The following is a 26,560-nucleotide window of genomic DNA, read 5'->3' as shown; positions in this document are numbered from 1 at the left end:
ACTAGGACAGGTTGTTTTGGGGCCGTTAGTGGTTGTTGACTCTGATGTCATTGTTTTACCTGTTTATGATAGGCTGCAGTGCCAAGCTGGCCTTCTGCAAGTCCAACCCCTGTCAGAACGGAGGGACATGTCGCGTGAGCTGGGAGACGTTCTCCTGTGACTGCCCCCTGGGGTACGGAGGCAAGGACTGCAGCCACGGTGAGATGCTACGCCAATAACACATTAGGCACACACACACACACACACATGGACTGTGTAGACACATACACAAACAAAAACACCTCAGACTCACCTTTGTATACTCCCTGCCCCGTCGCCCCGCCCTGCCCCGTCGCCCCGCCCCCAGTGATGCCCCACCCCCACAGGTTCCTGGGGAACAGCGCCCTCTGGTGGGACCTGAAGAACGACGTGACCATCTCCACGCCCTGGTACCTGGGCATGGTGTTCAGGACGCGAGCCCGGGAGGGAACTCTGCTACAGGCCCAGGCAGAGCAGTACCTCAGCCTGCTGTTCCAGGTACACAAGCACACACACACACACACATAAATACACACACGTCTCCCTGTCTGTCTCCCTGTCTGTCTCCCTGTCTGTCTCCCTAACTCCATGTCTGTCTCCCTGTCTCCCTGTCTGTCTCCCTAACTCCATGTCTGTCTCCCTGTCTCCCTGTCTGTCTCCCTGTCTGTCTCCATGACTGTCTCCCTGTCTCCCTGTCTGTCTCCCTAACTCCATGTCTATCTCCCTGTCTCCCTCCCTAACTCCATGTCTATCTCCCTGTCTCCCTGTCTGTCTCCCTGTCTCCATGTCTGTCTCCCTGTCTGACTGTCTGTCTCCCTAACTCCATGTCTGTCTCCCTGTCTCCCTGTCTGTCTCCCTGTCTGTCTCCATGACTGTCTCCCTGTCTCCCTGTCTGTCTCCCTAACTCCATGTCTGTCTCCCTGTCTGTCTCCCTAACTCCATGTCTGTCTCCCTGTCTGTCTCCCTAACTCCATGTCTATCTCCCTGTCTGTCTCCCTAGCTGGTGAACGGTCAGCTGGTGTTCTCCGTGATGAAGGGCTCCACGCGGCCGGTGCGTCTGCGTCTGGACCAGGTGCAGGTGAACGACGGGCGCTGGCACGACCTGCAGCTGGAGCTCCGGGATGTACGCAGCGGGCGGGAGACCCGCTACGTCGCCACGCTGCGGCTCGACTTTGGACTGTTCCAGGTCAGGATCACTGCTGTCTGGTCCGGCTGTCTCAGCTGTCTCTGACTGTCTCTCACTGTCTCTGACTGTCTCTGACTGTCTCTCACTGTCTCTGACTGTCTCTGACTGTCTCTCACTGTCTTTGACTGTCTCTCACTGTCTCTGACTGTCTCTGACTGTCTCTCACTGTCTCTGACTGTCTCTGACTGTCTCTCACTGTCTCTGACTGTCTCTCACTGTCTTTGGTCTCAGTGTCTCTGGTCTGACTGTGTCTGACAACAACTTGTGTTAATTGCTGCTCTGTGTCGGCTGGGCTCAACCCTACTGTATTCTAATCCCAGGGTCTGTTACCTAGAAAGACCAGAAAGCTTTGACCTCTCAGTGCTGATCCCTTATAGCCCCCCCCCCCCCCTCCTCCCTCCTTGACCCCTACCTCACCCAGACGTCTCAATGTAAACCACAGCTACTAATCTGTGTGTGTGGTGTAATCCAGCAGTGGTAATCCCAATCCAGTAGCTATATGTGTGTATGTGTGTGTGTTCCTTGCTATTAAAGCCCTGTGTTAGTAAATATTGATTGTGTGTTGATTCGGCCTCAAGCACACAGGCCCATCTTTTAGGCCAGCAGAGCCTTGAAGCTAGATCCCTCCCTGGCTCCCTAGCACTTTCTCTGGGGAACTGGACTTCATTATTTATACTTTCTGTCTGTCTGTCTGTCTGTCTGTCTGTCTGTCTGTCTGTCTGTCCCTCCAGGGTACTGTCATAGTAGGGAATGACATCCATGGTCTGAAAGTGAAGCACCTGCATGTGGGCGGAGTCCTGGGCTCGGGGGAGGTGCAGAACGGGATACGAGGCTGCATCCAGGTGAGCATCATCGTCACCACAACAACCGCCTCTTATAAATCCAGATGGAATGCACACACACGTACAAACACACACACACATCACATGACACCAGCTTGTATGTGACACACACTTCCTCTGTGTCCTCAGGGGTGTGCGCTTGGGGGTGCGGCCAGACTCTCCGCCCCTGCCACGCCCCTCCAGGGCGGTCAAGGTGGAGACGGGATGTAGTGTTGGCAACCCCTGTGTCTCCTCCCCCTGCCCGCCCCACAGCCGCTGTGCCGACCAATGGGAGCGCCACACCTGCGTCTGTGAACCAGGTACCACGGAACTGGGAGTGTGTGTGTGAGTCTGTATGAGTGAGAGAAAGAGAGAGTGTTCATCGAGGGACAAGTTTATTCACCTGAGGGTCTTTTTTCACACAGTTAAAGAGAGGAAGAAACAGAGGAGGAAGACAGAGAAAAATAAATATGACACCAAGAGATGACAGAGAAAGAGGTGAGAGAGAGAGAGAGAGAGAGAGAGAGAGAGAGAGAGAGAGAGAGAGAGAGAGAGAGAGAGAGAGAGAGAGAGAAAGAAAAAAGTGGAGGTACAGGAAGCAGAGAGTGCCAAGGGGGAAGAGGAGGAAGTGCAGAGGACCAACCACCCCTTTAGCGTCCCGCTAACACAAACACCTGTCGTTATTAGCATAGCGCAGCGGCGCGAGCACGGCTCATTAGCCTAGCGTTAGCTTTCATCAGCACAATGAGCATTAAATATAGACAGCCAAGGAATGGGGCTGGAAGAGGAATCAAAGTTTCATAATGAGATAGAGGGAAAGAGAGAAAGGGAGAGAGAGGGAGAGAAAGAGGGAGAGAGAGAAAGAAAGAGAGAGAAGGGGGGAGAGAGACCGAGAGAGAGAGAGAGAGAGAGAGAGAGAGAGAGAGAGAGAGAGAGAGAGAGAGAGAGAGAGAGAGAGAGAGAGAGAGAGAGAGAGAGAGAGAGAGAGGGGAGAGCTCTAAATAATTCTCTCTCATCTTTGGCCATGGGTACTGTTGCTGTGTGGCACGACGGTGAATAAACTTAATGGGTCTCTCACGCGTGAGAGAACACCGCTGTGCACACAACAAACACACAGAGGCTTAGACACACACACACACTCATACACACGCATACACACACACACACACACACTCAGGGCACAGCATGACAGGGTTCTGACATCGGGACATCTGCTGCTGTAGCGTGTGTGTTGATGTGTTGGTGTGTTGGTGTACACTTAGTGCTTCATTGAGGGTATTTAAAAGCAATGAAAAGTTTGTTTTGTTATGATTAATTGCTGTACAACAAATGTGCAAGAAGCTGAGCTGACCTGCATTGCTCAGAATGACACACAGACACACACACAGACACACAGACACACACACATTCACTGCTTTCACCGCTGCAAAAGAATGTTCAGTTTTCACTATTTCTATGGTGGTAATGGGCATTTACACACACACCTGCATTAACACACACATCCCTCCAGTAAGCCACAGCAAGGATGTAGTCTTACTCTACTCTGTGAAAGTCTTTCATTTCTCCTTGTCCGGTTGCCATGGCGATGAGATGGCAGTGTGTCGAGTGTCCTTTGTGTGTGTGGGCGTGTGTTTTTAAAGGTGTGTGCGTAAAAGTTTTCACTGTGGGAGACTCAAGGTGAGTGTCTATCAAAAACAGTTTTCCTTAGTATGTCTTTGTGATGGATGTTTGAAAGAGAGGTTTACGGTGGGAGGCATGTCACATACACATGCTCTCAAACATGCTCTCTCGCACACACAAGCTCATGCACACACACACTCACACACTCACACACTCTCACTTCTATAGGTTCCTTTTACTACAGGGTCCTGGAGAGTGCATGATGTGGCCTTGGGTGCTGAGACACTTTGTGTGTGTGTGTGTGTGTGTGTGTGTGTGTGTGTGTGTGTGTGTGTGGTGTGTGTGTGTGTGTGTGTGTGTGAAATAGAAATGTGTGTGTCTGCAGCACTAATTGCTTTTTTCTGTTTTGTGAAGAACCAAGACAGAATCATTTTCCAATTCTGTTCCACTTTGTGACATTGATCTGAAAAACTGTCAAGAATTTTCCATGGGCAGACAACCAAATGTGTGTGTATGTGTGCCTGTGCGTGTGTCCTTGTTTGTGTGTGTGGCTGTGTGTACGTGTGTGCGTGTGTGTGTGTGTGCGACAGGCTTCTATGGTAAGGGCTGCATGGACGCGTGCCAGCTGAACCCCTGTGAGAATGAGGCTCAGTGCCACAGGAAGCCCAGCTCATCCCACGGCTACATCTGTGACTGTGGAGACAACCATTACGGACAATACTGCCAGCACAGGTCAGCAGGACACACACACACTCACACATACACTCACACATACACTCACACATACACTCACACTCATGCACATACACACTCACTCACACACACAGACACACTCACGCACACCCTTTCCACAGAGAACTGGGAAACGCAGATTCAAGATCTCACTCATGTCACCAGCCCATCCATTGGTTGTGTTTGTTGTTGTGTTTGTTGTTGTGTGGATCCAGAGCAGTGTAATCCTGTAGAGAGGATCAGAGCAGACCAGTCTTCTCTCTGCTGATCCAACTCTGTTTAGACCCATCAAGCACCCCTCCCTCTGAGAAATCCACCAGCTGTGTGTGTGTATGTGTGTGTGTGTACATGCGTGTGTATGTTTGTGTGTGAGTGTGTGTACACATGTATGTGTGTGTGTGTGTGCGGTCTCCTCTGTTGTCTTTGATGTTGTCTCTGTGATGTCTGAGAATTACACCTTTAACCTTTTCTCTTTTCTCTTTTCTCTTTTCTCTTTTCTTCCTTTCTCTCTCTCTCTCTCTCTCTCTCTCTCTCTCTCTCTCTCTCTCTGTCTCTGTCTCTCTCTCTCTCTCTCTCTCTCTCTCTCTCTCTCTCTCTCTCTCTCTCTCTCTCTCCTCTCTCTCCTCTCTCTCCTCTCTCTCTCTCCTCTCTCTCCTCCCTCCCTCCTCTCCTCATCTCTCCCTCCTCCTCTCTCTCTCTCTCTCTCTTCTCTCTCTCTTCTGTCTCTCTGCAGGATAGACCACCAGTGCCCCAGAGGCTGGTGGGGGTCTCCTACATGTGGACCCTGCCACTGTGACGCCATGAAGGGCTTCGACCCAGACTGCAACAAGACCAGCGGACTCTGCCACTGCAAGGTGACCATGCCAGACACACACACACACACACGCATACACGCACACAGATTGACACCCAGCAGAAAGACTATCTTTGAGGGCATTGCACACAGCATGTGCACACACACACACACACACAGCAAACAGCAGTGGATTGATGGTAATCTAGTGGATTGATGGTAATCCAGTGGATTGATCTGTATGTGTTCATACCTCAGTAAACCACAGTGCACCCTTAGTTCAGCCACTATCTGCAGCAGCAGTTCAACAGGCTTCTGTCAAACCCTAGTCTGACCCCTAATCCCACCCCTGACCCCAATCCCTAATCCATGAAATGAACCTGCTGCTGCTGTCAAACAAGCATTATTCTATGTGATATCATCTGCTGCCATTGCGCGTAATCAGGCTTCGCCTCACCTTCCAGCCACCCTTTATGACAACAGAGCACACACACACAAGCATAAACACAGATACGTTCTCATTGTAGCTGTATGTTTGATATTGTACTGGTTTGAATCCCAATCTGTGGTAAACTGAAGCCAGCACTGTGATCATACTCCTGGGTGTCGACATGTTGCTGTTCTCAGATAATCTCACCTAAATTCTGTTTTTGTTTTTTGTGTCTGTTTTTCGGTTTCAATTCACCTTTTTTCTCTGTATGTATGTTGGTATTTAACTGATTTGAACATGCATTTCTTTGGTTTATGTACTTTTTTGTGCGTCTATCTGGTGCTTTGTTTTACTAATGAACATGTCTGTGTTTGTGTTTTTGTGTGTACATGTGTGTCTGTGTCCTTTTCTGTGTGTATCTGTGTGTGTTCTGTGTGTGTGTATGTGTGTCTGTGTTTGTGTGCACATGTGTGTGTTTTTTGTCTGTGTCCCCGTGTGTGTCTACATGTGTCCTTGTGTGCGTCCCTGTGTGTGTGTGTGTGTGTGTGTGTGTGTCAGGAGTTCCACTACCGCCCACGAGGCAGTGACTCCTGCCTGCCGTGTGACTGCTACCCAGTTGGTTCCTTCTCGCGGACATGTGACCCCGAGAACGGCCAATGCCAGTGCAGGCCCGGGGTGATTGGCCGACAGTGCAACACCTGCGACAACCCCTTCGCTGAGGTCACACAGACTGGCTGCGAGGGTAAGACAGAGGCCCACGGTCACCTGGCTGCTATTTCTCTCTTTCTCCATCTGCGTCTCTGTTCCTCTCTCTCTCTCTTTTGTTCTCTCTTTCTCTCCCTTTCTCTTTTTCTCTATCTAGGCGGAAGAGGAGTAGGAGGAAGATGATGATGAAAATGATATTGATGATGAATATGATGATGTTGATGACCTCTTCCATCCTCAGTGATCTACGATGGCTGTCCTAAGACCATCACCCAGGGGATATGGTGGCCCAGGACCAAGTTCAACCTTCCAGCTGCTGTGCCCTGCCCAAAAGGATCAGTTGGTCAGTTCATGTGTGTGTGTCTGTGTGTGTGTGTGTGCATATCTGTGTGTGCGTGTGCAAATCTGTGTGTGTGTGTGTGTGCATATCTGTGTGTCTTTAACCTGGTGTGCCCTGTCCTGTCCAGGTGCAGCTATCAGACACTGTGATGTGGAGAGAGGCTGGCTGGAGCCTGACCTCTACAACTGCACCTCCCCTCCCTTTGTGGAGATCAACACAGCTGTAAGAACACTCTGTTTATACTGTTACGTAATACCATGGGAACAATCTGGGAACAGTCTCATAATAAGCTGTTAGACCTCTGATGATACTTTTAAATGTATAATTCTACGAAAAAAAATATTTATGTAATATAAATACTCATTTCATTTGGTCCTAGGATTGACCAGTGTTGGATTAGTAATGGTTCCTCTGTGTGTGTGTGTGTGTGCATGCGTGTGTTTGTGTGTTTGTGTATGTGTGCGTGTGTGTGCGTGTGTGCAGCTGGAGGCGGTGGAGCGTAACGAGACAGAGCTCAACACCATCATGGAAAAGAAGCTGGCCCACCAACTCCGTGACGTCACAGAGGTCACGCCCCGTCTCTACGGCAACGACCTCCAGATCGCCGAGCGCCTGCTGTCGCGCCTCCTGACCTTCGAGGGGATGCAGACAGGCTTCGGGCTGACGGCCACCCAGGACGCGCACTTCAACGAGGTGGGGAGGCATCACCACGGCAACTTGCCGCCCCCTCGAACGTGGGAGGAGCTGCTTGCTGTGAGACTGACAGTGAATGTGTGTGTCTGTGTGTGTTTGTGTGTGTGTGTGTCTGTGTTTGTGTGTCTGTGTGTCTCATCCCTCCTCCAGAACATTGTGCGGGCCTGCAGTGCGCTGCTGGGTCCAGCCAGCGCTGGGCTATGGAGGACCCAGACCCAGACCCAGACCCAGGGAGGGGTAGCCGGCCTGGCCGACCTGCTGGAGCAGTATGCCCAGACCCTGGCCCAGAACATGAAGCTCACCTACCTCAACCCTGTGGCCCTGGTCACACCCAACATCGGTCAGTCCCTGCAGAACACAGATGGTCCAGCTGAGGCTTTAGTTCAGCAGGCTAACACAATGCCTGGCAAAAACGCTTGAAGTTAAGAATTGTACTGTGTTGTTGTTGTTGTTGCTGGGGTGTGTGTCCGGAGACTTTGTGTGTGTGTTGTGTTCTCATGGACCTGCGTGTGTGTGTGTTGTGTTCTTATGAACCAGCGTGTGTGTGTGTTGTGTTCTTATGAACCTGCGTGTGTGTGTGTTGTGTTCTTATGAACCAGCGTGTGTGTGTGTTGTGTTCTTATGAACCTGCGTGTGTGTGTGTTGCAGTGATGAACCTGGACCGGGTGGAGAACCACACACACGTCCGTAAGCGATTCCCTCGGTACCACAGCCCTCTGTTCCGCGGCCAGGCCCTGTGGGACCCTCACACACATGTGGTGCTGCCCCCTGGTGCCCTGGTGCCACAACGGAACTCCTGTAAGCATGGTCTCATCTTCACACACACACAAACATTCTCAAACAAACCACCATGACCAAACATGCAAGCAATCATACACACACACACAAGCGTGATACACACACACACGTCTAACTCATCCCAATGTTCTCTCTCTCTTCTACTACAGTTGTACAGAACTCTGTTCCCGCCCCTGTCAGCATCTCGGCCAATCAGACGGGCGAGTACACCTCGGCCAGACGTTCTGTTTCGCTGTCCGAGCCGCCTGTCACCATAGTCATCATGTTGATCTATCGCAGTCTGGGGGCGGCCCTCCCTCCCAAATACCACACAGACAGACGTGGGGTCAGGTAAGAACGACACCTCCTTCTATTAAACTGTCTTGTCTTGCTGTCCAACATCTCAGTCTCTTGTTCTCCAGACAGCTAGAAGATCTCTGGTGTAAGAATAGATCTCTTGTTTATCTCACTCTATGCCCCCCATCTTGTCAGGTTACCCAGACACCCTGTCATGAACTCTCCTGTGGTCAGTGTGTCCGTCTACAACAACCAGACCTTCGTGGGCGGGCACCTGGACTCGCCCCTCCTCCTGGAGTTCCGTCTCCTGGAGACAGCCAATCGCAGCAAGCCGCTGTGTGTGCAGTGGAACCACAGCAGTCCGTGAGTGCAGCTGCACCTCCTCTGAGAGACTTGAACGCTCTGCTGCTGAGATCAGGTCTGACGGCTCTCTCTCTCTCTCTCTCTCTCTCTCTCTCTCTCTCTCTCTCTCTATCCCTCTCTCCCTCCTTCTCCCTCTCTCTCTCCCTCCCTCCATCTCTCCCTCCATCTCTCCCTCTCTCTCTCTCTCTCTCTCTCTCTCTCTCTCTCTCTCTCTCTCTCTCTCTCTCTCTCTCTCTCCGTCTTTCTCCTTCCCTCTCTCCAGGTTGGAGGTGGGAGGCTGCTGGACAGTGAGAGACTGTATTGTTGTGTACAGGAACATGTCTCACGTGCGTTGTCAGTGTCAGAGACTGGGAACCTTTGGAGTGCTGATGGACAGCTCCCAGAGAGAGGTTAGTGCTTCTGCTAGTTAACTAGGGAATTCATTCATTATGTTTTGTTAGTCAGTTAGCTTAACTAGTTTATATAGTTAGTTAGTTAGTTAGTTAGTTAGCTAGGTAGTTAGTTAGTAAGACATCTGTAGTGTTAGTTAGTTATTTAGTCGGTTGCTTAGTTGGTTGGTTGTTTATTTATATGTAGTTAGTTGGCTGGTTAGTTTTTAGTTAGTAGGAGCTTTGTTGTGCAGATTACCGGCTCCCAAAGGGAGGTCAGTCATTGAGGTTAGCGAGGACTCTAGAGGTTAGGTTAGGTAGAATCATTACATAAACACATCTGACCTCTTCTCTGGCTCCACGTCTTACATAACAACAACACTACCCTGTCCTCTCTCTCTCTCTCTCTCTCTCTCTCTCTCTCTCTCTCTCTCTCTCTCTCTCTCTCTCTCTCTCTCTCTCTCTCTCTCTCTCTCTCTCTCTCTCTCTCTCTCTCTATCTGCCTATCTCTCTCTCTCAATCTCTCTCTCTGTCTGTCTCCCCCCCTGGGAGCAGCAGCTGGAGGGGGACCTGGAGACCCTGGCCCTGGTGTCCTACTCCAGCCTGTGTTTGTCCATGCTGGCCCTGCTGCTGACCGTCCTGGTGCTGTCCTGCCTCCGCGGCCTCAAGTCCAACACGCGCAGCATCCACTCCAACACAGCAGCTGCCATGCTGCTCTCCCAGCTGGTCTTCCTGCTGGGGGTCAACCAGATCGAGCAGCAGGTACTCACCAGTGGGTGTGTGTGTGCGTGGGTGTGTGTGGGGCTGTGTGTTGGTGGGTGTGTGTGTGTGTGTGGGAGTGTGTGTTGGTGGGTGTGTGTGTGTGTATGTGTTCTTGCGTGTGAACGGTTGGATTTGCGAGCGTGTGCTTTCCTACCGACGCGTGTGTGTGTGTCTGTGTCTCCATCCTGGTCAAGGTTCTGATCTCTCTCTCTCTCCAGTTCCTGTGTACGGTGGTGGCCATCTTGCTGCACTACTTCTTCATGGCCACGTTCGCCTGGATGTTTGTGGAGGGGCTGCACATCTACCGCATGCAGACAGAGGCTCGCAACATCAACTATGGAGCCATGAGGTTCTACTATGCTATAGGCTGGGGGGTACCCGCCATCATCACTGGTATGTCCACACACGTTCATGTGCACACTTATAGACACACACTCATGTACACACACGTTCAATGACATTTACTTGTATATACACGCATTCCTATACATACACTTCTATATACACATTCCGACATTCTCTACACGCATATTTATACACCCACGCACTCATACGTATTCATGTACACACGCATTCATACACATTCATACACACATACACATTCCTATACATTCACACATACTTATACACATTAACATACTGCACACAGTCACAGAATTTTCCACATACTGTAGGGTGAACACACAGAGCTAACTCCAGGGGTGTGTGTGTGTGTGTTCAGGTCTGGCAGTGGGGCTGGACCCTGAGGGTTATGGAAACCCAGACTTCTGCTGGATCTCCATCTATGACAAGCTGCTGTGGAGCTTCGCTGGACCCATCGCCATCGTCATCCTGGTACCTGCTCTCTGCCTGTCTCTCTCTTCTCCACCTGTCTCCCCCACTCACCCTCCTCTGTGACTACTGTCTCACCATCTCACACCTGTCTCACCCACTCACCCTCCTCTGTGCCTACTGTCTCACCATCTCACACCTGTCTCACCCACTCACCCTCCTCTGTGCCTATTGTCTCACCATCTCACACCTGTCTCCCCCACTCACCCTCCTCTGTGCCTACTGTCTCACCATCTCACACCTGTCTCACCCACCCACTCACCCTCCTCTGTGCCTACTGTCTCACCATCTCACACCTGTCTCACCCACTCACCCTCCTCTGTGCCTACTGTCTCACCATCTCACACCTGTCTCACCCACCCACTCACCCTCCTCTGTGCCTACTGTCTCACCATCTCACACCTGTCTCACCCACTCACCCTCCTCTGTGCCTACTGTCTCACCATCTCACACCTGTCTCCCCCACTCACCCTCCTCTGTGCCTACTGTCTCACCATCTCACACCTGTCTCACCCACTCACCCTTCTCTGTGCCTACTGTCTCACCATCTCACACCTGTCTCACCCACCCACTCACCCTCCTCTGTGCCTACTGTCTCACCATCTCACACCTGTCTCCCCCACTCACCCTCCTCTGTGCCTACTGTCTCACCATCTCACACCTGTCTCACCCACCCACTCACCCTCCTTTGTGCCTACTGTCTCACCATCTCACACCTGTCTCACCCACCCACTCACCCTCCTTTGTGCCTACTGTCTCACCATCTCACACCTGTCTCACCCTCCTCTTTGCCTACTGTCTCACCATCTCACACCTGTCTCACCCACTCACCCTCCTCTGTGCCTACTGTCTCACCATATCACACCTGTCTCACCCACTCACCCTCCTCTTTGCCTACTGTCTCACCATCTCACACCTGTCTCACCCACTCACCCTCCTTTGTGCCTACCGTCTCCCCTTCTCACCCTTCTCGCACCTGTCTCGCTCCCTCTCTCTGCATCAGCCGAGGCTGTCTCACTGTCTCACGCAGCACCTGTCTCCCTCTCACCCGTCTCTCCCTCTGTGTGTCAGATGAACGGGGGCATGTTCCTGACCGTGGCCAAGATGTCCTGCAACCCCTCCCAGAAGGAGACCAAGAAGCTCCCAGTCATGTAAGTGGTCTGTGGTGGTACCTCAGAGGCCTCTGTACCTTCCCCCACACACACATCCACTCACTGTCAAATAAGGAGGATGGAACGTCAATGTCAGTGTTAATGTCAATGTGAATCAAAGTAAGTCAGAGCAAAATGGCTGACGTGGTGTAGCTGTTGGTTAGCTGGCAGTTTTGACTGCCCAATAAAGATATCTTTAAAGTCAAAAGTCTCTCTCTTTCTCTCTCTCTTTCTTTCTTTGTCTGACTGACTTTCCTCCCTCCGTCTCCGGTCTTCCCCTCCCTCCCTCCCTCCCTCCCTCCCTCCCTCCCTCCCTCCCTCCCTCCCTCCCTCCCTCCCTCCCTCCCTCCCTCCCTCCCTCCCTCCCTCCCTCCCTCCCTCCCTCTCCTCCTCCAGTGCTACCATCCGCAGTGCCTTCCTGCTCCTGCTCCTAGCTACCTCCACCTGGTTCTTCGGCCTCATGGCCGTCAACAACAGCGTCCTGGCCTTCCACTACCTTTTCAACGCCCTCTGCTTAATGCAGGTACAGTAGGGTGGTGTGCGTATGGGTTTCAAATAAATGTCTATCTGTGTGTGTGTGTGTGTGTGTGTGTGTGTGTGTGCATGTATGGAAGTAAGTCTATGTGTGTATGTATGTGCATCTGTTTGAATGCACTAGCGTGTGTGCGTGTGTCTGTCTACTAACGTGTGTGTGTGACCTCCCCTCTCTCCCCTCAGGGTCTGACTGTGTTCCTGGTGTTCACGGTGCTGAACTCAGAGGTGCAGGAGGCCTGGAAGCTGGTGTGTCTGGGCAAGAAGAGCCCAAGTGAAGACCCTCCCCGAGCCCCCCAGATCACCGTGAGAGCACACACACACATACACCCACACACACACACACACACATACACCCACACCCACACATACGCACATACACACACACCCACACACACCCACTTACGCAAAAGCACAAAACGCTTGCAGGCACGCACGCACACAGTCCATTCTATTCCGTTGTATTCTGTCTACCCTATTTTGTAACTGGGTCCCCACATCATCGCATGAATGTCATCTCTACATCGGGCCGTCTCCAGCCCTCCCGCAGCCCCAGGCCAGAGGCCTTGACCCAGATACTCCCCTCCTCCGGCCTGCCTGGATGTAGCCTAGCTAGCATGAGTCCATCATAGGCTGCAGTGCAAGCCAGGATAATGTGGGCTGGGTCTGAGCCGTCAGAGCTTGTTACTGAATGTGTCACCATTAGGGAGATTACACTGTCTGGATGAGAGAGACACTTAGTCATGCTCCATCCACTAATTGCATGGATAAGAATAATTCCAACCCTGTAATGTAGAGGCAAAGACTATCATCGTTGCTACAAGCTGTATTTGATGTGTTGGTGTGTGTGTGTGTCCAGGGTCAGAACCCCTACAACAACACGTCCCTCCTGGAGCAGAGTGGACTCCACCGCATCACCCTGGGAGCCTCCACCATCTCCTCAGTCAGCAGTGCCCGGTCAGTAGCACACACACACACGTATGCATGCACAACCGCACACATATACACTTGGGGGTCAGGTGGCTGAGCGGTTAGGGAATCTAGGGCTATTAATCAGAAGGTTGCTGGTTCGATTCCCAGCCGTGCTAAAAATGACGTTGTGTCCTTGGGCAAGGCACTTCACCCTACTGGCCTCGGGGGGGATGTCCCTGTACTTACTGTAAGTCGCTCTGGATAAGAGCGTCTGCTAAATGACTAAATGTAAAATACACTTACAACTAGACACACGCACACTGACATATACGCACACACACACACAAGCATGCACACATACAAATACACACACGCACACTTTTACACACACACACACACACACACACACACACACACACACACACACACACACACACACACACACACACACACACAAGACTGTTGTGCCCCACTATAGAGTGTGGGACAGCTACAGGTGTCGTGTGGTGTGTTCATGAGTGTCATCAGGGTGAGAGGTACGTGTGTGTCGTCTGTGTGTCTGGGGTCACCATGGTGATGATTTGGCCTGTAGGATGTGGAGCATGGCTAACGCTGGCTCTGGGACTGTACTGTTCCTGCCTGTCCCTCTGATGTGTGTCATGTGTCTGAATGGTGTGTGTGTGTGCCTTTCCTGGATGCGTGTCTCCTTGTGTGTTTGTGTGTGTGCCTGTGTGTGTTCTTTGTGTATCCCTGTGTGTGTGTGTGTTGGCCTGTTTGTATGTGTGTGTTCCTTTGTGTACCAGTTTGCGTGCTAGTGTGTATGTGTGTTATCATGCGTTCGCTCAGTGGTTCACTCCCTGCTGTCCTTCTAGAGAGAACCTGCTGGCTCGCCAGACTCTGGAACACACCCTGGGTCACACCGGCGCCACGGATCTGGACGTGGCCATGTTCCACAGAGACGGAGGTAACGCACACACACACACTCAGACAGGCAGGTAGGCACACATATAGCCAGTCATATAGCCAGACCCTCACATGCACTCTACACACACCCTCACATACTCACGCACACACATACACACACAATAAGCACTTAAACCTGGTAGAGTGATGCTGTTTGGATGATGGTGTTTGTATACCACTCTGGTGGCTGCTGGGACAACATTGTAAATACTCTGGACGTCCCGTCACTTAGGACAGATGAGCCTGCAGAGGGACACGAAAAGATCGCAGCCATGTTTGTCACGTATCCTGTCACTGCTCTTTGCTGCACTTAGTAACACTTTCCTGCTCTCGTTCTCTTTTTAACACACTCCCTCCCCTCTCTATCTTTCCTGCCAACTCCTTTTTCTTCTTGCATCCCCCCTCCCCTTTTCCCCCTCCCTATTTTGGTCCGTCTCTCTTCCCCATTTGCTTCTGTCATCCCGCTCTCTTTTACTTCCATCACCCCCCTATCCTTCCTGACTCCCTTCCTCCTTTGCTTTACCTAAATGCTGCCTGTTTACCTCCCTCCTATCCTCTCCTCCGTCCTTCCGTCCTCCCCTTTCCACCTCTCCTCTCTCCTCTCTCCTCTCTCCTCTCTCCTCTCTCCTCTCTCCTCTCTCTCCTCTCTCCTCTCTCTTCTCTCCTCTCTCCTCTCCTCCCCCCATCAGGTGAGGATTCAGACTCAGACTCAGACCTCTCCTTGGAGGAGGAGCGTAGTCTCTCCATCCCCTCCTCCGAGAGCGAGGACAACGTCCGCCTCCGGGGGCGTATCCAGCGCCGCTTCAAAAGGACCAATCAGAGCGAGCGGCTGCTCACGGAGCCCGCCCACAACGGCACCAAAGGTAGGCAGCGATGTCATTCTGTAAATGTCAGCTGTAATAGTCAGCAATCAATGACAGTCCTTGTATTTCACATGGATGAAAAGGTTTAACATGCCATACTTGTGACATGTTCATCAATACTGTTAGAAATGTCAGACTTCTAAGTTGCAGATCAATACAGTTGAGTTAATTATACATGAATGTTAGACCTGTCTCAAACGTATCTAGAATTGATGTGGCGGCTAGATAAATGCTAAGATAATCAGATAAATATCGATATTTCAGATACATAATGAGTGAGTGCGTGAGTGAGTGAGACAGTGACCAAGTGACCTTATTACCAGATTGTTGTAATGTACACATTTTCTTGCTAATATTACAGTATAAGCTGAATTCAAATATAAAGGGTTGTATTTGGGTTTGCTGACCAATAGCAACTGTCCTTTTTGTGTCAGATCTAGACGGCAATGACCTGCTCTCCTATTGGCCAGCTCTGGAGGAGTGTGAGGCACACTCCCTGCAGAAGTGGGGCTCGGAGCGTCGCCTAGGGCCGGACTACAGCAAGGACGCCGCCAACAACAACCAGGCAGACGCAGCGCTGACTAGCGGAGATGAGAACGGCCTGACCCAGCCCAACCGCCACCGCAAGGGTGAGACGCACGCCCTCACACACTTACCATCACACACACACACGCTGCCACCACCGTTTCTGAGTCACTCGCAGACAAGTAACCTTGTCTGAAAGTCGTCTGTGTCCCCGGACCACAACCATGTGTTGTGGCCATGTGTTGACTCTCTGTCTTTGACCTCTAGACTTCCCCTGACTCTGTATTCTTTATCTGTCCATCTCCACCCTCCTTTTTGTGTCCTGCTCCTCTCCTCTGTCTTACAGGTATTCTGAAGAACCGTATTGGCTGCCCCCCAGCCCTCCAGGGCCTGTCTACCATGGGCCGGGTCCCCAGTGAGCTGTCCTGGTACCGGACCTCCACCCTGGGCCACCGCGGCGTCCCCGCAGCCTCCTACGGACGCATGTACTCAGGCACGGGCTCGCTGTCCCAGCCGGCCTCCCGCTATTCCTCCAGGGAGCAGCTGGACTCCCTGGCCCGCAGACAGCTCTCCAGGGACCCTCTGGGTCGCCAGGCTGGGGGCGGCTCTCGGGACCGCCTGGACCGCCAGGGCTCCAGGGACAACCTGGATCTGCTGCCCCGCCGCCGGGACCCCGGCCTGGGCCCTGGTCCGGGCCTGGGCCTGGACCAGCGAGCGTCTAGAGAGAACCTGAGTGGATCCAGAGACAGACTGGAGTTCCAGCACAGCGCCCACGCCTCCAGGGAGGACCTGAGTGGGGCGGGGGGGCTGGGGGGAGAGCTGGGGGGGTCCCGCTCGCAGCTGAACACGCTGACGCGCCGGCAGGCCACCTCCCGGGAGCACCTGGGGGGGGCCCTGATGAGCAGCCGCTCTAGAGATCAGCTGGACGCCAACGGGGGCGGCGTCCAATCGCAGCCCTGCAGGGAGTGGCTCCGCACCCTGCCCCCGCGCCAGCCGTCGCACCCCGACCAGCCCCCCTCCTCGGAACCCCCACCCCCCATCAGCGAAGAGCCCCAGGAGCCCCTCTCCCTGCGCTCTCGTGGTCGCCTGGACTCCGCCCCGCCGTGTAGGTACCCCCCCGGCTCCAGCCCCGCTCCTGGCGCCCCCCCCAGCCGCCACCCGTCCAGCGAGCACCTGGACATCCTGTCCTCCATCTTGGCTTCCTTCAGCTCCTCTGTCCTGACCCCCCCCAACCCCTCTGCACAGGGCCCCTCCCCCTCCCCGCCCCACTCCGCCACCTCGCACAGCATCTCCGAGGTGTCCCCCGACTCAGAGTAAGTCACCGCCTCTCTCCTCCACCGGCCCCCACCCCCCTTCTCTATGTATATCTGACATCCTTCTGTTTCCCCTCCATCTCTTCTGAAGTTAGCCTCTGCCACCTCCCTCTCCCCACACACCTCTCGTTTCCTTCTCACCCCTTTAGCAGCCCTGTCTCAGATCTTTGTCGCCACTCCTCCTCCCTTCCCCCCCTTCTCCTCGTCCTCCCTATATGGTCCCACTAAGAAGGTCGTTTGTGGGTGTGGGTGGCACATGTCTAGTGGCTAGCTTATCCAAACATGTACACATTTGACAGAGATTGACATGCTTAAAATGACTGTACCTTCAAACTAATTATTTTATCACTAATATCAGTTTCAGACAACTAAGATAATGTCTTTATTGCGTGCGTCTGATCGTTAATCTCAGCATCTCACTCTCCACAGAATCAACAGGAGCGAAGGACAGTCTTGATGGCAGCCTCCATATCCCACAATGCATTGCGTCTCTGATTTAAAACCAATGACGATACAGGGTTTGGCTAAGGTCAGAGGTCAGTTAGATACCCTGGACTGCTGAGGCAACCTGGGATAACGGAGGACTGACACGTGAGGATGAAGAGACAGTGGTGGATACTTTGTGAGGTTGTGAGTTTGGCTCTCAGGCCATGTGTAGTGATGTGGAGCATAGGGAGTGAGGGAAGCTACCTCTGCCATTACTGACAACACAAACTTTAACCCTCACCATTTCTTAATGGGAACAGAAGGAGTTGGCGAGAATAAATAAATTAAGGGCGGAAAAAAGAAAAGAAAAATAAGTCGAAGCTGTACATAACGTTTTTTATACATTTTGTATCTTTTTTCATCAGAGAAGAAGAAAACTAAATCTCTTGTGATGTTTTTGAAGATTATGTCGACGTAAGGTTGTGAGAGAGCTGTGTGAGTGACATCTGTTGCAAGAGGGAGAAAATCCCTCAAAATCAATCCCAAACTCTGAGACCATTTTATCCCTGGTAACATTTTTCCTAAACCTTAAACCCAACCCCATAACACTGTGTATAGAACAGAAGAAAAGAACAGGGCTTGGTCAGTGCTGATTGAATGAAATAATGAGACGTTATGTGATTGGAAGGCAGTAACAGGGGGGTGGGGAGATTGTACATAGGATGGATTATAAGCCGAGAGGCTTGACTGAACAAATGATTGTGAAGTGTAAGATAACTAACTAACCACCTACAGCTGATATGACAATAAGGTAATTGGGTTGATCCATTTTTATTCAATACTGGCTCTGATATAGTGCAGTCTGGACAGAAGTATCAATGTAATTCTCACTGAATCTGAATGTTAATGATCTATTTGACCAACATCCAGTCTTTCTATAAATACTACAAAGAACCACATATATATACTACAAAGCTTCAATACAGGTCCCTCTCCCTGGGAATACCTGCTCTTTTCTAGACTCCTTTGAACCAGTAGGAATGCAGTACAACGGGGTCACATGGTGCCTGTTTTGTTGGGGGTGTGAGCCACTTGGGCACCGTAGAAGATGTCAACTGCGTGTTCGTGCTAAAAGCTGTAAAGTGGTTTTTGATTGAGTTGGACGTGAGGTAAATATGGATGTAGGAAGGAGAGGATAGGAAGGAAGGCAAAAAGAAACAGTGAGTCATCTAAGAGCAGGTGGAGTCGAATCAAGACATGAAAGGGCACAACAACAGTAAAGAAAAACAGATGACAGGAACAGAAAGTGGGTCAGACATGACCTGCATTCAAATGAAAGCCAGAAAGAAAAAGTGACTCACTGGAAGGAGAGCGGGAAGAGAGGAAGTAGAGGAAGTGAAGCGCAGATTGTTCAAAAACAAGCATATCTCACACGCCCTGGGTGTGTGAATCTCTTCGACCAGTGGATGTTCCCTACCGTGTCCTTGGGTTGTGAACAGTGAATATTATTGTGTCAGTATTATTGCCAAAAACCTCCCTCCGGTTCCTCTTCCTTCGCCCACTTCCCTTGTTCAAGCTTCTCCAGTGTTTTTTTCACCGGTCAGTTTTTATTGTGTTTATTTTCTACATTATTTATGACATGCTTTATTTATTACCTTTGACATGTACAGACATAAGATTTATTTTATTTATGGATATTTAATTGAAGTTTATTACTTTGAACATTTTTGCGTGAGAGTGAGTATGCGTTATTTTCGTTCAGACTTTTTTTACATGCAACATTTCCTTCGGTCGGACTTCCCAACTGTGACACAAGTATCACAAAAGGAAAAAAAGAGAAGACAGAAAATAAATAATGGCGTAAGATCTAGAGACGTAAATTAATCCCTGATCAACCTTCCTGTTCCTATGCATTGTTGTAGATCTGAAGAGAGATTGAACAGGACGGTGGCAGACATTCCCCCTGTTTCAATCAAGGAGATGTAGGCCTACAGATCTACACTAGAGCACACAGAAAGAGAGATTAGGAGTGGATTAGAATGTCAAGAGCTAAATGAAGAACGGAGAGTTAGGGATGATGGGAGACTGTCTTTCTCAGTTTGTGTTCATTGTGGGATGTGTTCTATCTGGCCTGCAACGGAGGGACATCAAGACAGCCGCTCCTACTCCGTTACCGTGGAAACCGTACAAGCGAGATGTTGGACAATAAAAAACGATTCTTCCTACAAGATGTGTGTGGTGTGTGTGATCTATATTTCATGAAGGTATGGAAGAGAAAAACGCATTCAATTTTTTAGAAGCTCTTTCTGGTTTTCTTTCCTATCTCTGAGTTACGCATAGCCTACTATCCCACTGACACACAGCGAAGCAGAGACTGCAACTCCATATTATCAAGTAAAAAAACGACATAATTTTTTATTTGAATAAACCATATTCCTGCCCATCATCATTCGTCATCATCATAATAAGTGGTCTTCAAGGAGATTTACCTCATTACTACATATGAATGCAATGCATCATTCCAAATATAAAAAGGGTCAATCCTGTTAACCGGTGCCTTTTGGACCTAGTAACTTCTGAAAACAAAAGTATTTATTTTTCAAGTTTTTAAACATCTTATCAGGAAAGGGATATGTTTAACTGTTTGGAAAACATATTGGCCAAGCTCATGCACTAAAATCCCAATAATTATGTGCATTTGGTTCAGACATGGACCGTGACATTATTCCACCCTGTTAGGACATATGAATAACAATCACAAAGCTTAACAAATGTAAAGGCATAACAATATTTACATTTTATTGTCCATTATATGTCCCTTGTTCGTTTTGATTTGTTTATTGTTTATTGATTTGTTTATTTGTTTATTGGTGGAATGAAGCATCACAGGGTGGAATGTAACAAACATAAAACAACTCATTGGCCTAAATCACTAAACTTGATGTCCTTCTTTAACCTCATGAACCTCATAACCTCAATAAAACGTAATCAAGCAGTTTTAGTTAGTTTTTCTAACAATATTTCCACCCTGTTAGGTGCATGTTCCACCCTGTTAGGTGTACACAACCAACAGGGGGGAATTTTGTCAAGTAAGTTTTGTCACCCCAGCTCTATGAGTGATCATGATGTAGCTAGCATGAGACCCTACATGTGAACAGCATTTTACTTCTTATATAAAACCATATTTGAAATTATAAAAGGTTATTTATTTCCTTAACAAAGTAGCCTAACAGGGTGGAACTTTAAGGTTGTGACAAACAGGTTGACATTATGAATAAAAATAAATAACATTTTACTTAAAATATGAAGTAGGATTTCCTGGGGACATTAAAAGGCACCGGTTAACAGGATTGACCCAGAAATACCTACTTCAGGTCAAGCCAGATACTTGTTAGCATGTTTAAACACAACTAATTCCCACACTGTTAATGCATGAATTTGAACGTGCAACGTTATTTAGAAACTGGTAAGTTAGCCAATAAAGACATCAATCAAATTGTAGCAACAAAAATGCAAGCATAAAGTACAAAATATATAGTTTTATTATGTACACAAATTACTCAGCCACTTCACAACCGTTTCTGAGTTTAGACTTCGCGCTCACGTGGATTTTAAACAACAAATCAGCCTGACACGTAGTTACGTAGTTTATGTCCAATGGGAGTCGCCGTTGTATGGAGCGGGTGGTAGGGTGCCAGCATAACATTATTTGATTGGTTGGTAAAGACTCAAGCCATGAGAGCGATACACATGGGTGATGGCCAGATTGCATGCTAATGAATTGTAGTTACAGTAGCTACAGCTACATGCACAGTGTCTTGCTACGATCAGACACAAATACAGTGGCCTTTCTCATATCGTCTGCTGTGTAAGTACCCGTAGATTTCACTCTCACTTTATGATTTCACGAAGACTTCTTGGTCGGCGACTGCAAATGTGTAGCTAGCTAGCTAGCTAAATCCGAAGTAGCTGTCAAATTCACTGTCTGCAGACAGGAGATGATTTTTGGTGCTCTCTCTCAGTCTCTGTCAGACTGTCCCAGGTATTGGAGAGGAGATGTCTTCAGACAGTGTGTTACTATTGGAGACAGCAGCTCTGGTGGCTCCAGTCACGGCTCTGGAGTTCCTGAGGGAAGACTTCCTACTGACAGGTCGGCAGTCAGCTCTGACTGACACACTGTAATAGGCTATGTCATGATATTTTAGGAAAGCTCTACTTTGTTTATTCTTTAACTTTAAGTTCTTAATATTGTCGTCTCCTATTATATATCATATTTTTAGGTTCTGTCTGAACTCACAGACTTGTTGCTCTCTCAGGTGAGGGTCCTATCCTGTCTGTGTATGACCTCCAGCCCCACCCCAAGACCCGCGCTTCACTGAGCGTTCTCCACAACTACCGTATCCATGGCATTCGGCCTCGACCTCTGACCTCAGCCCCACGCAGCTCTATATCAGAGCAGACAGAGCAAGCGCTAGTGGTGTTTGGAGGGAAGGCGGTCCGCCTGGTGCAGCTGCGTGATGAGGACCCGCTGCGCCTGGAGGCCCTGGGCCCCCTCATTGAACTGCAGGACTGGGCCCTGGATGTGCGTTGGCTGTCTGGAGAGGGCCACTCTCTCCTGGCAGTGGCTCTGGCCCACAACGCTGCTCTGCTGCTGGACACGACAGAGAGGCAGGTCCTGGTCCTCTGTTCCTGCTTGGAGGGCTGCCTGCTCTACTCAGCCCTGCTGCTGGGGGACACCTGGGGGGACTCTGTCCTGGTGGGGGGCACCGTCTTCAACCAGCTCATTCTCTGGAGGCCAGGGGTTGCCAAACAGAGCAGGGAAGCCCAGGTGGAGAGGCGTTTGCTTGGCCACAGCGGGGTGATCTTCAGCCTCTGCTACCTCCAGGAGGCCGGCTGGCTGGCTTCAGCCTCGGACGACCGTAGCGTGAGGGTGTGGGGCGTGGGCAGGCTGGGGGCTGCCGGAGGGGGATGTGGGAAGGCTGATCCGGCCTGTCTCCGGGTGCTGTACGGCCATCAGGCCAGGGTGTTCTCCGTGCGTCTCGGCCCAGGGAGGGTGTTCAGCGCTGGGGAGGACGGCGCCTGTCTGGTCTGGGACTGGGGAGGAGGGAGGGTTCAGCTCACTCTGAAGGGGCACCGGGCAGGGGGGGTGAGGGCGTTGGCAGTCAGCGAGGGATGCAGTGAGACCAGGCCTGGGGGCGGCCGGGGCGGGTGGGTGGCCACCGGGGGGGCGGATGGAGGGGTGAGGCTGTGGAGGGAGGAGGGGAGGGCAGAAGCAGAGGGAGAGACCCTGACAGACCTGGGCTTTGTGGGGAAGGGGGTTCCCAAGGTGGTGTGTGTGGTGGGGGGGGAGGGAGGGAGCCAGGTTAGGGTGGTGGTGGGGACGGACCAAGGCGAGGTCTACCTACACGGGGGGGGGCAGTGGGGTCTGGTGTGGGAGGGTGGAGCTGACTTCCAGTCCTACTGCGCGATGGATGTCCTCAGTGTCAGGGCGGGGGGGTCAGTGAACTGGGACGGTCTGTGTGCTGTGGGCAGCCTGACTGGCGTGGTACAGGTGTTCCCCCTGTCCCAACCTGGGGCAGGGGTGCTAATGAGAGCAGGGGCAGGGAAGATCCACAGCCTTACCTGGGTGGAGGGGCAGGTCAGGAGGCAGGAGGGGTATTTGCTAGCCTCCGGAGCGGAAGGGACGGTGTACCGATGGAGGGTGGAGGCGGAGGAGAGGGACGCCGGCCTGGTTTTGAAAACCCAGGCTCTCCCTTCTTTCCTCCTGCCGTCCTGTGCCAAGCGCTGGCTCGCCGCTGCAGTGCTGCTTCCCAGGCCAGCGGGGGCGCTGTGGGTGTGCGGAGACAGGAGAGGATCCCTCCTTCTGTTCAAAGACGGAGCGAGACGCCGCCGAGAGGAAGGGGAGGGAAAGGGGAAGGAAACGGAAGGAGCTCCGAGTCGGGCTGAGACGGAGGGAGACCCCGCGCTCGACGGGAACCGTGACCCGTCCGACGGAGGGGAAGAGGGAGACGAGGTGGCCAGAGTGAGGGGGGAGGGAGGCGTGGAGGAGGAGGCAGGGGGAGAGGCAGCGCTGCGGCCGGCCTGCTGTCTGTTCGGGGTGCACGGGAAGCAGGGGGTGACGGGGGTGAGGGAGTACGGGGGGCTCCTCTACAGCGCCGGGAGGGACGGCTGTGTGAGGGTCCTGAGAATCCGGCCTGGGGGGGGAGGAGGAGGAGGGGGGGAGGAAGGAGAGGCGGGGCAGAGGGGGGCCCTGCTGGAGGTCTTGAGGGTTCAGCGGGCCTGCAAGGGCATGGAGTGGCTGGAGAGGGTTCTGATTCTGGAAGCGGAACCCTTTGTCCTGCACCGAGGGGTGGAGGAGAACGTTCTAGAAGAGGAACACTCAGACCAGAACCCTCCCCAGCAGCAGGAGGAGGACGGAGGTGGGGAGGAGAACCACAGGATCCAGGAGAGGGAGACGGGATGTCAGTTGAGGGAGGCCCGCTTTGTGATCGTGGGGTTCCACTCGGTCCACTTTGTGGTGTGGGACCCTGTGAGGCAGGAGAGGCTGCTGTCCGTGCCCTGCGGTGGGGGGCATCGCTCCTGGGCCCTCAGCCCGCCCCACGGGGGGGTGTGGCGGGGCCAAGCAGCCCTGGTCTTCCTCCGCCAGGGCCAGGTCCTCACCTCACGGCCACCCAGGCCGACGGACAGCCCAGCCGGGAGCCAGGCCCTGAGGGAGGGGCTGCACGGCCGCGGCCTGGGCTGCGTCTGCCGTCTGGGGGGGCTGGAGGGCGGCGAGGAGGGGGGCCACTGGGAGGTCCTGGTCAGCGGAGGGGAGGACACGAGTCTGAGCGTTCTCGCGGTTCAAGCCCAGACGGGAACGGTCAGGGTGCTGGCCGTCATCGCCGACCACATCTCCAGCGTGCGTACGCTGGCCACGGTGAGACCGGGGGACGACGGGAGGAGGAGACCACGTCTCTCCACCCTGCTGGTGTCGGCCGGGGGGCGGGCCCAGATTCAGTGTTACCGGCTGCTGATTGGATGGGACGGACAGTTGGCGCGGCCTTCCTGTCAGGTGATCCAGGTGGCCAGACACCGATTGGACGAACAGTGGGAGAGAAAGAGGAACCGACATAAGACTGTGAAAATGGACCCAGAGACCAGGTGAGGGTCAGATAACTGTTTGTGAAGGACAGGAATACAGAACACTGTATTGTTCAGTGGATGAACTAAGTCCTTTATGACCCGACAGACATCTCCTTCCTCTGTTGTCGTCTGTCAGGTACATGTCCGCCGCCGTGGTGCATGATGGGACAGAGAGGGTCCTCCTGGCACTGGGCTGCAGTGATGGAGCTGTGAGGTGGGTGTCTGGGCTGACACAGTCAGGGGGGGGGGGGGCAAAGAAGAAACTGTCAACTGTGTTCCACTTTAACTGACTTGGCTCGCTCCACCCTCCATCCTTTCCTCTACCTGTCTCTCTCTCCCTCCCTCTCTCTTTTCCTCTGTCCCTCCGTCCCTCCTGTCTCCCTTTCTCTTTCTCTCTCCACTTTTTCTCTCTGTCTTTCTCTCTCTCTCCCCCCCCCCCCCTCTCTCCCTCCCAGGGTGTTTGGGGTCAGTGAGGTCAGGGGTCAGGTGGAGCTGCTGTGGGAGAGTTTCCACCACCAGAGGTGTGTGCTCAGCGTCGCCACCTGCAGCGTGGAAGACCGGCGAGGCGCATGGTGAGAGACGGTGGGGCTTGTCACGTTTCGCCTCCACGGTGATCGTAAACCCAACACAAAGTCCCATTCTATTCCTTTATTGAACTGAATTTCGGGCAAGGAGAAAAAGTAAATCAATTGAATATGAACAAATGAGCGAGAATGCAATGATGTGAAGATTCAGTCTCACTCGTCTCTCTGTCACCTCAACCTCCTTCCTCTTCCTGTCCTGTCCTGTCCTGCTCCCCCTCCCCCCCCTCAGGTGTGTGTTGTTGTTCAGCGCCGCCACAGATGGTAGAGTAGCAGTCTGGGACCTGAGTCCAGCAGCCTCCTCATTGGACCGCCACCCCGGCGAGGCCCAGCCTGCACCAACTCCCTGCTTCACCATCACCGCCCACCAGAGTGGCATCAACGCCCTGGCTGTGTGGGAGAAACCACGGGCGGAGCTAGGGGCGGGGCATCAGGTCACCGTGGCGAGCGGAGGAGATGACGGACAGCTGACCGTGTCAGTCCTCAGGGTGCAGTACCGGCAGGGGGCGACAGAGGGCGGCAGAGCGCCGCTCCAGATCCAGCTGCAGGCCCAGTGCTGCGTGCCTGCGGCCCACGCCGCCCCCCTCACGGCCCTGGGAAGGCTGGGCTCAGGCCTGCTGGTGTCGGCCTCCCCGGACCAGAGGGTGTGTCTTTGGAGCTGCAGCAGCACCGGCCTCTGCCAGCGGGGGGCGATGTTCTCCCACGTGGCCGACGCAGCGGGCCTGGAGGTGTGGCTGGAGGCTGGGGGCAGGCAGGGGGAGGCCGAGGGGCCTGGGTCTGGTCCTACACTTAGTTTTGGATCCATGGAGGACACTGGGTGCCGCTCTGGGTCTTCGCCTGGGGGGGTGTCTGGATCTGGGGATAGTCCTGGGCGGAGGCGTGGGTCCAGAGGTGGAGAGGGTGGCAGGGGCTGGGTGGTGGTCTGTGGCCAAGGCTTACAGCTGCTACAGATCAAGAACAGGAACCAGGACGAGGTGAAGGACGAGGACTGTGGAAAGAAGGAGCGTGTCAAAGTGTCTTTCGTAATGCCGTTACGACAAGGACAAGACAAACCAAATCCAGACTGACTTGTTATTCAAACAGATGTGCCAAAGATGTACCGAATGTTTATATTTTCCTTTTTACTTCATATTGCCCAATGTGAAATACAGCTGAGTCAGTAAACGGTGCGTGCTTCTTTCATATACAGTGTTGAGGATAAATAGAGAGTGACTCAATAATACTGTCAGACAACTATGTACACGTCTTTAATGGACTGTGTGTGAGAGTGCAAGAGTTTCAGACTGCATGTTTGTGCGTGCGTGCGTGTGTGTGTACGGCAAAGGGGTAGGATGTACCCATGTAGGGTGTGTGATGGGGGTCAGTGGGCAGGTGCGGCGGGGGGTGGGGGGGGCTAGGCTACTGCAGGGGAACATTAATATTTCAGTCACGTCTCAC

General features: G+C 52.3%; 2 protein-coding genes across 2 annotated transcripts in view; both read left to right on the top strand.

Moving 5' to 3' along the window:
• The window catches only part of celsr3 (cadherin, EGF LAG seven-pass G-type receptor 3), a 23,919-nt gene extending 6,468 nt beyond the window's left edge, over positions 1 to 17,451 (top strand). Inside the window, 28 exon segments of the mRNA XM_067240911.1 lie at positions 73 to 198; positions 347 to 516; positions 1,019 to 1,204; positions 1,936 to 2,045; positions 2,176 to 2,345; positions 4,236 to 4,377; positions 5,111 to 5,231; positions 6,159 to 6,342; positions 6,547 to 6,648; positions 6,773 to 6,867; positions 7,129 to 7,338; positions 7,489 to 7,678; positions 7,987 to 8,188; positions 8,284 to 8,466; positions 8,608 to 8,775; positions 9,038 to 9,164; positions 9,699 to 9,905; positions 10,124 to 10,298; positions 10,627 to 10,739; positions 11,808 to 11,887; positions 12,284 to 12,410; positions 12,605 to 12,724; positions 13,278 to 13,375; positions 14,203 to 14,294; positions 14,983 to 15,156; positions 15,591 to 15,785; positions 16,028 to 16,994; positions 17,424 to 17,451. Coding sequence (XP_067097012.1) covers positions 73 to 198; positions 347 to 516; positions 1,019 to 1,204; positions 1,936 to 2,045; positions 2,176 to 2,345; positions 4,236 to 4,377; positions 5,111 to 5,231; positions 6,159 to 6,342; positions 6,547 to 6,648; positions 6,773 to 6,867; positions 7,129 to 7,338; positions 7,489 to 7,678; positions 7,987 to 8,188; positions 8,284 to 8,466; positions 8,608 to 8,775; positions 9,038 to 9,164; positions 9,699 to 9,905; positions 10,124 to 10,298; positions 10,627 to 10,739; positions 11,808 to 11,887; positions 12,284 to 12,410; positions 12,605 to 12,724; positions 13,278 to 13,375; positions 14,203 to 14,294; positions 14,983 to 15,156; positions 15,591 to 15,785; positions 16,028 to 16,994; positions 17,424 to 17,451 — 4,862 coding nt within the window.
• A 3,750-nt stretch (positions 17,452 to 21,201) lies between these two features.
• On the top strand, positions 21,202 to 26,273 carry wdr6 (WD repeat domain 6). The gene is made up of 7 exons (XM_067240267.1): positions 21,202 to 21,288; positions 21,443 to 21,570; positions 21,737 to 23,398; positions 23,459 to 24,560; positions 24,679 to 24,756; positions 24,998 to 25,114; positions 25,356 to 26,273. Exons 1-7 carry the CDS (start codon positions 21,227 to 21,229, stop codon positions 26,188 to 26,190), a joined length of 3,984 nt encoding a protein of 1,327 aa, XP_067096368.1. The 5' UTR covers positions 21,202 to 21,226; the 3' UTR covers positions 26,191 to 26,273.
• Positions 26,274 to 26,560: the final 287 nt, after the last annotated feature.

The sequence above is a fragment of the Osmerus mordax genome, chromosome 7, assembly GCF_038355195.1.
Source record: "Osmerus mordax isolate fOsmMor3 chromosome 7, fOsmMor3.pri, whole genome shotgun sequence".
Lineage (NCBI taxonomy): Eukaryota > Metazoa > Chordata > Actinopteri > Osmeriformes > Osmeridae > Osmerus > Osmerus mordax.
The sequence above is the reverse complement of the archived record's forward strand: the minus strand, read 5'-3'. Positions and strand labels throughout refer to the sequence as shown.

Excerpts from the sequence above, each read along its gene's own strand:
- wdr6 (XM_067240267.1), top strand. The coding sequence starts at position 21,227 with ATGCACAGTGTCTTGCTACGATCAGACACAAATACAGTGGCCTTTCTC. Across the intron at positions 21,289-21,442 it reads TTTCTCATATCGTCTGCTGT|TCTCTGTCAGACTGTCCCAG; the intron begins GTAAGTACCCGT and ends GCTCTCTCTCAG. Across the intron at positions 23,399-23,458 it reads CCCCGCGCTCGACGGGAACC|GCGTGGAGGAGGAGGCAGGG; the intron begins GTGACCCGTCCG and ends GGGGGGAGGGAG.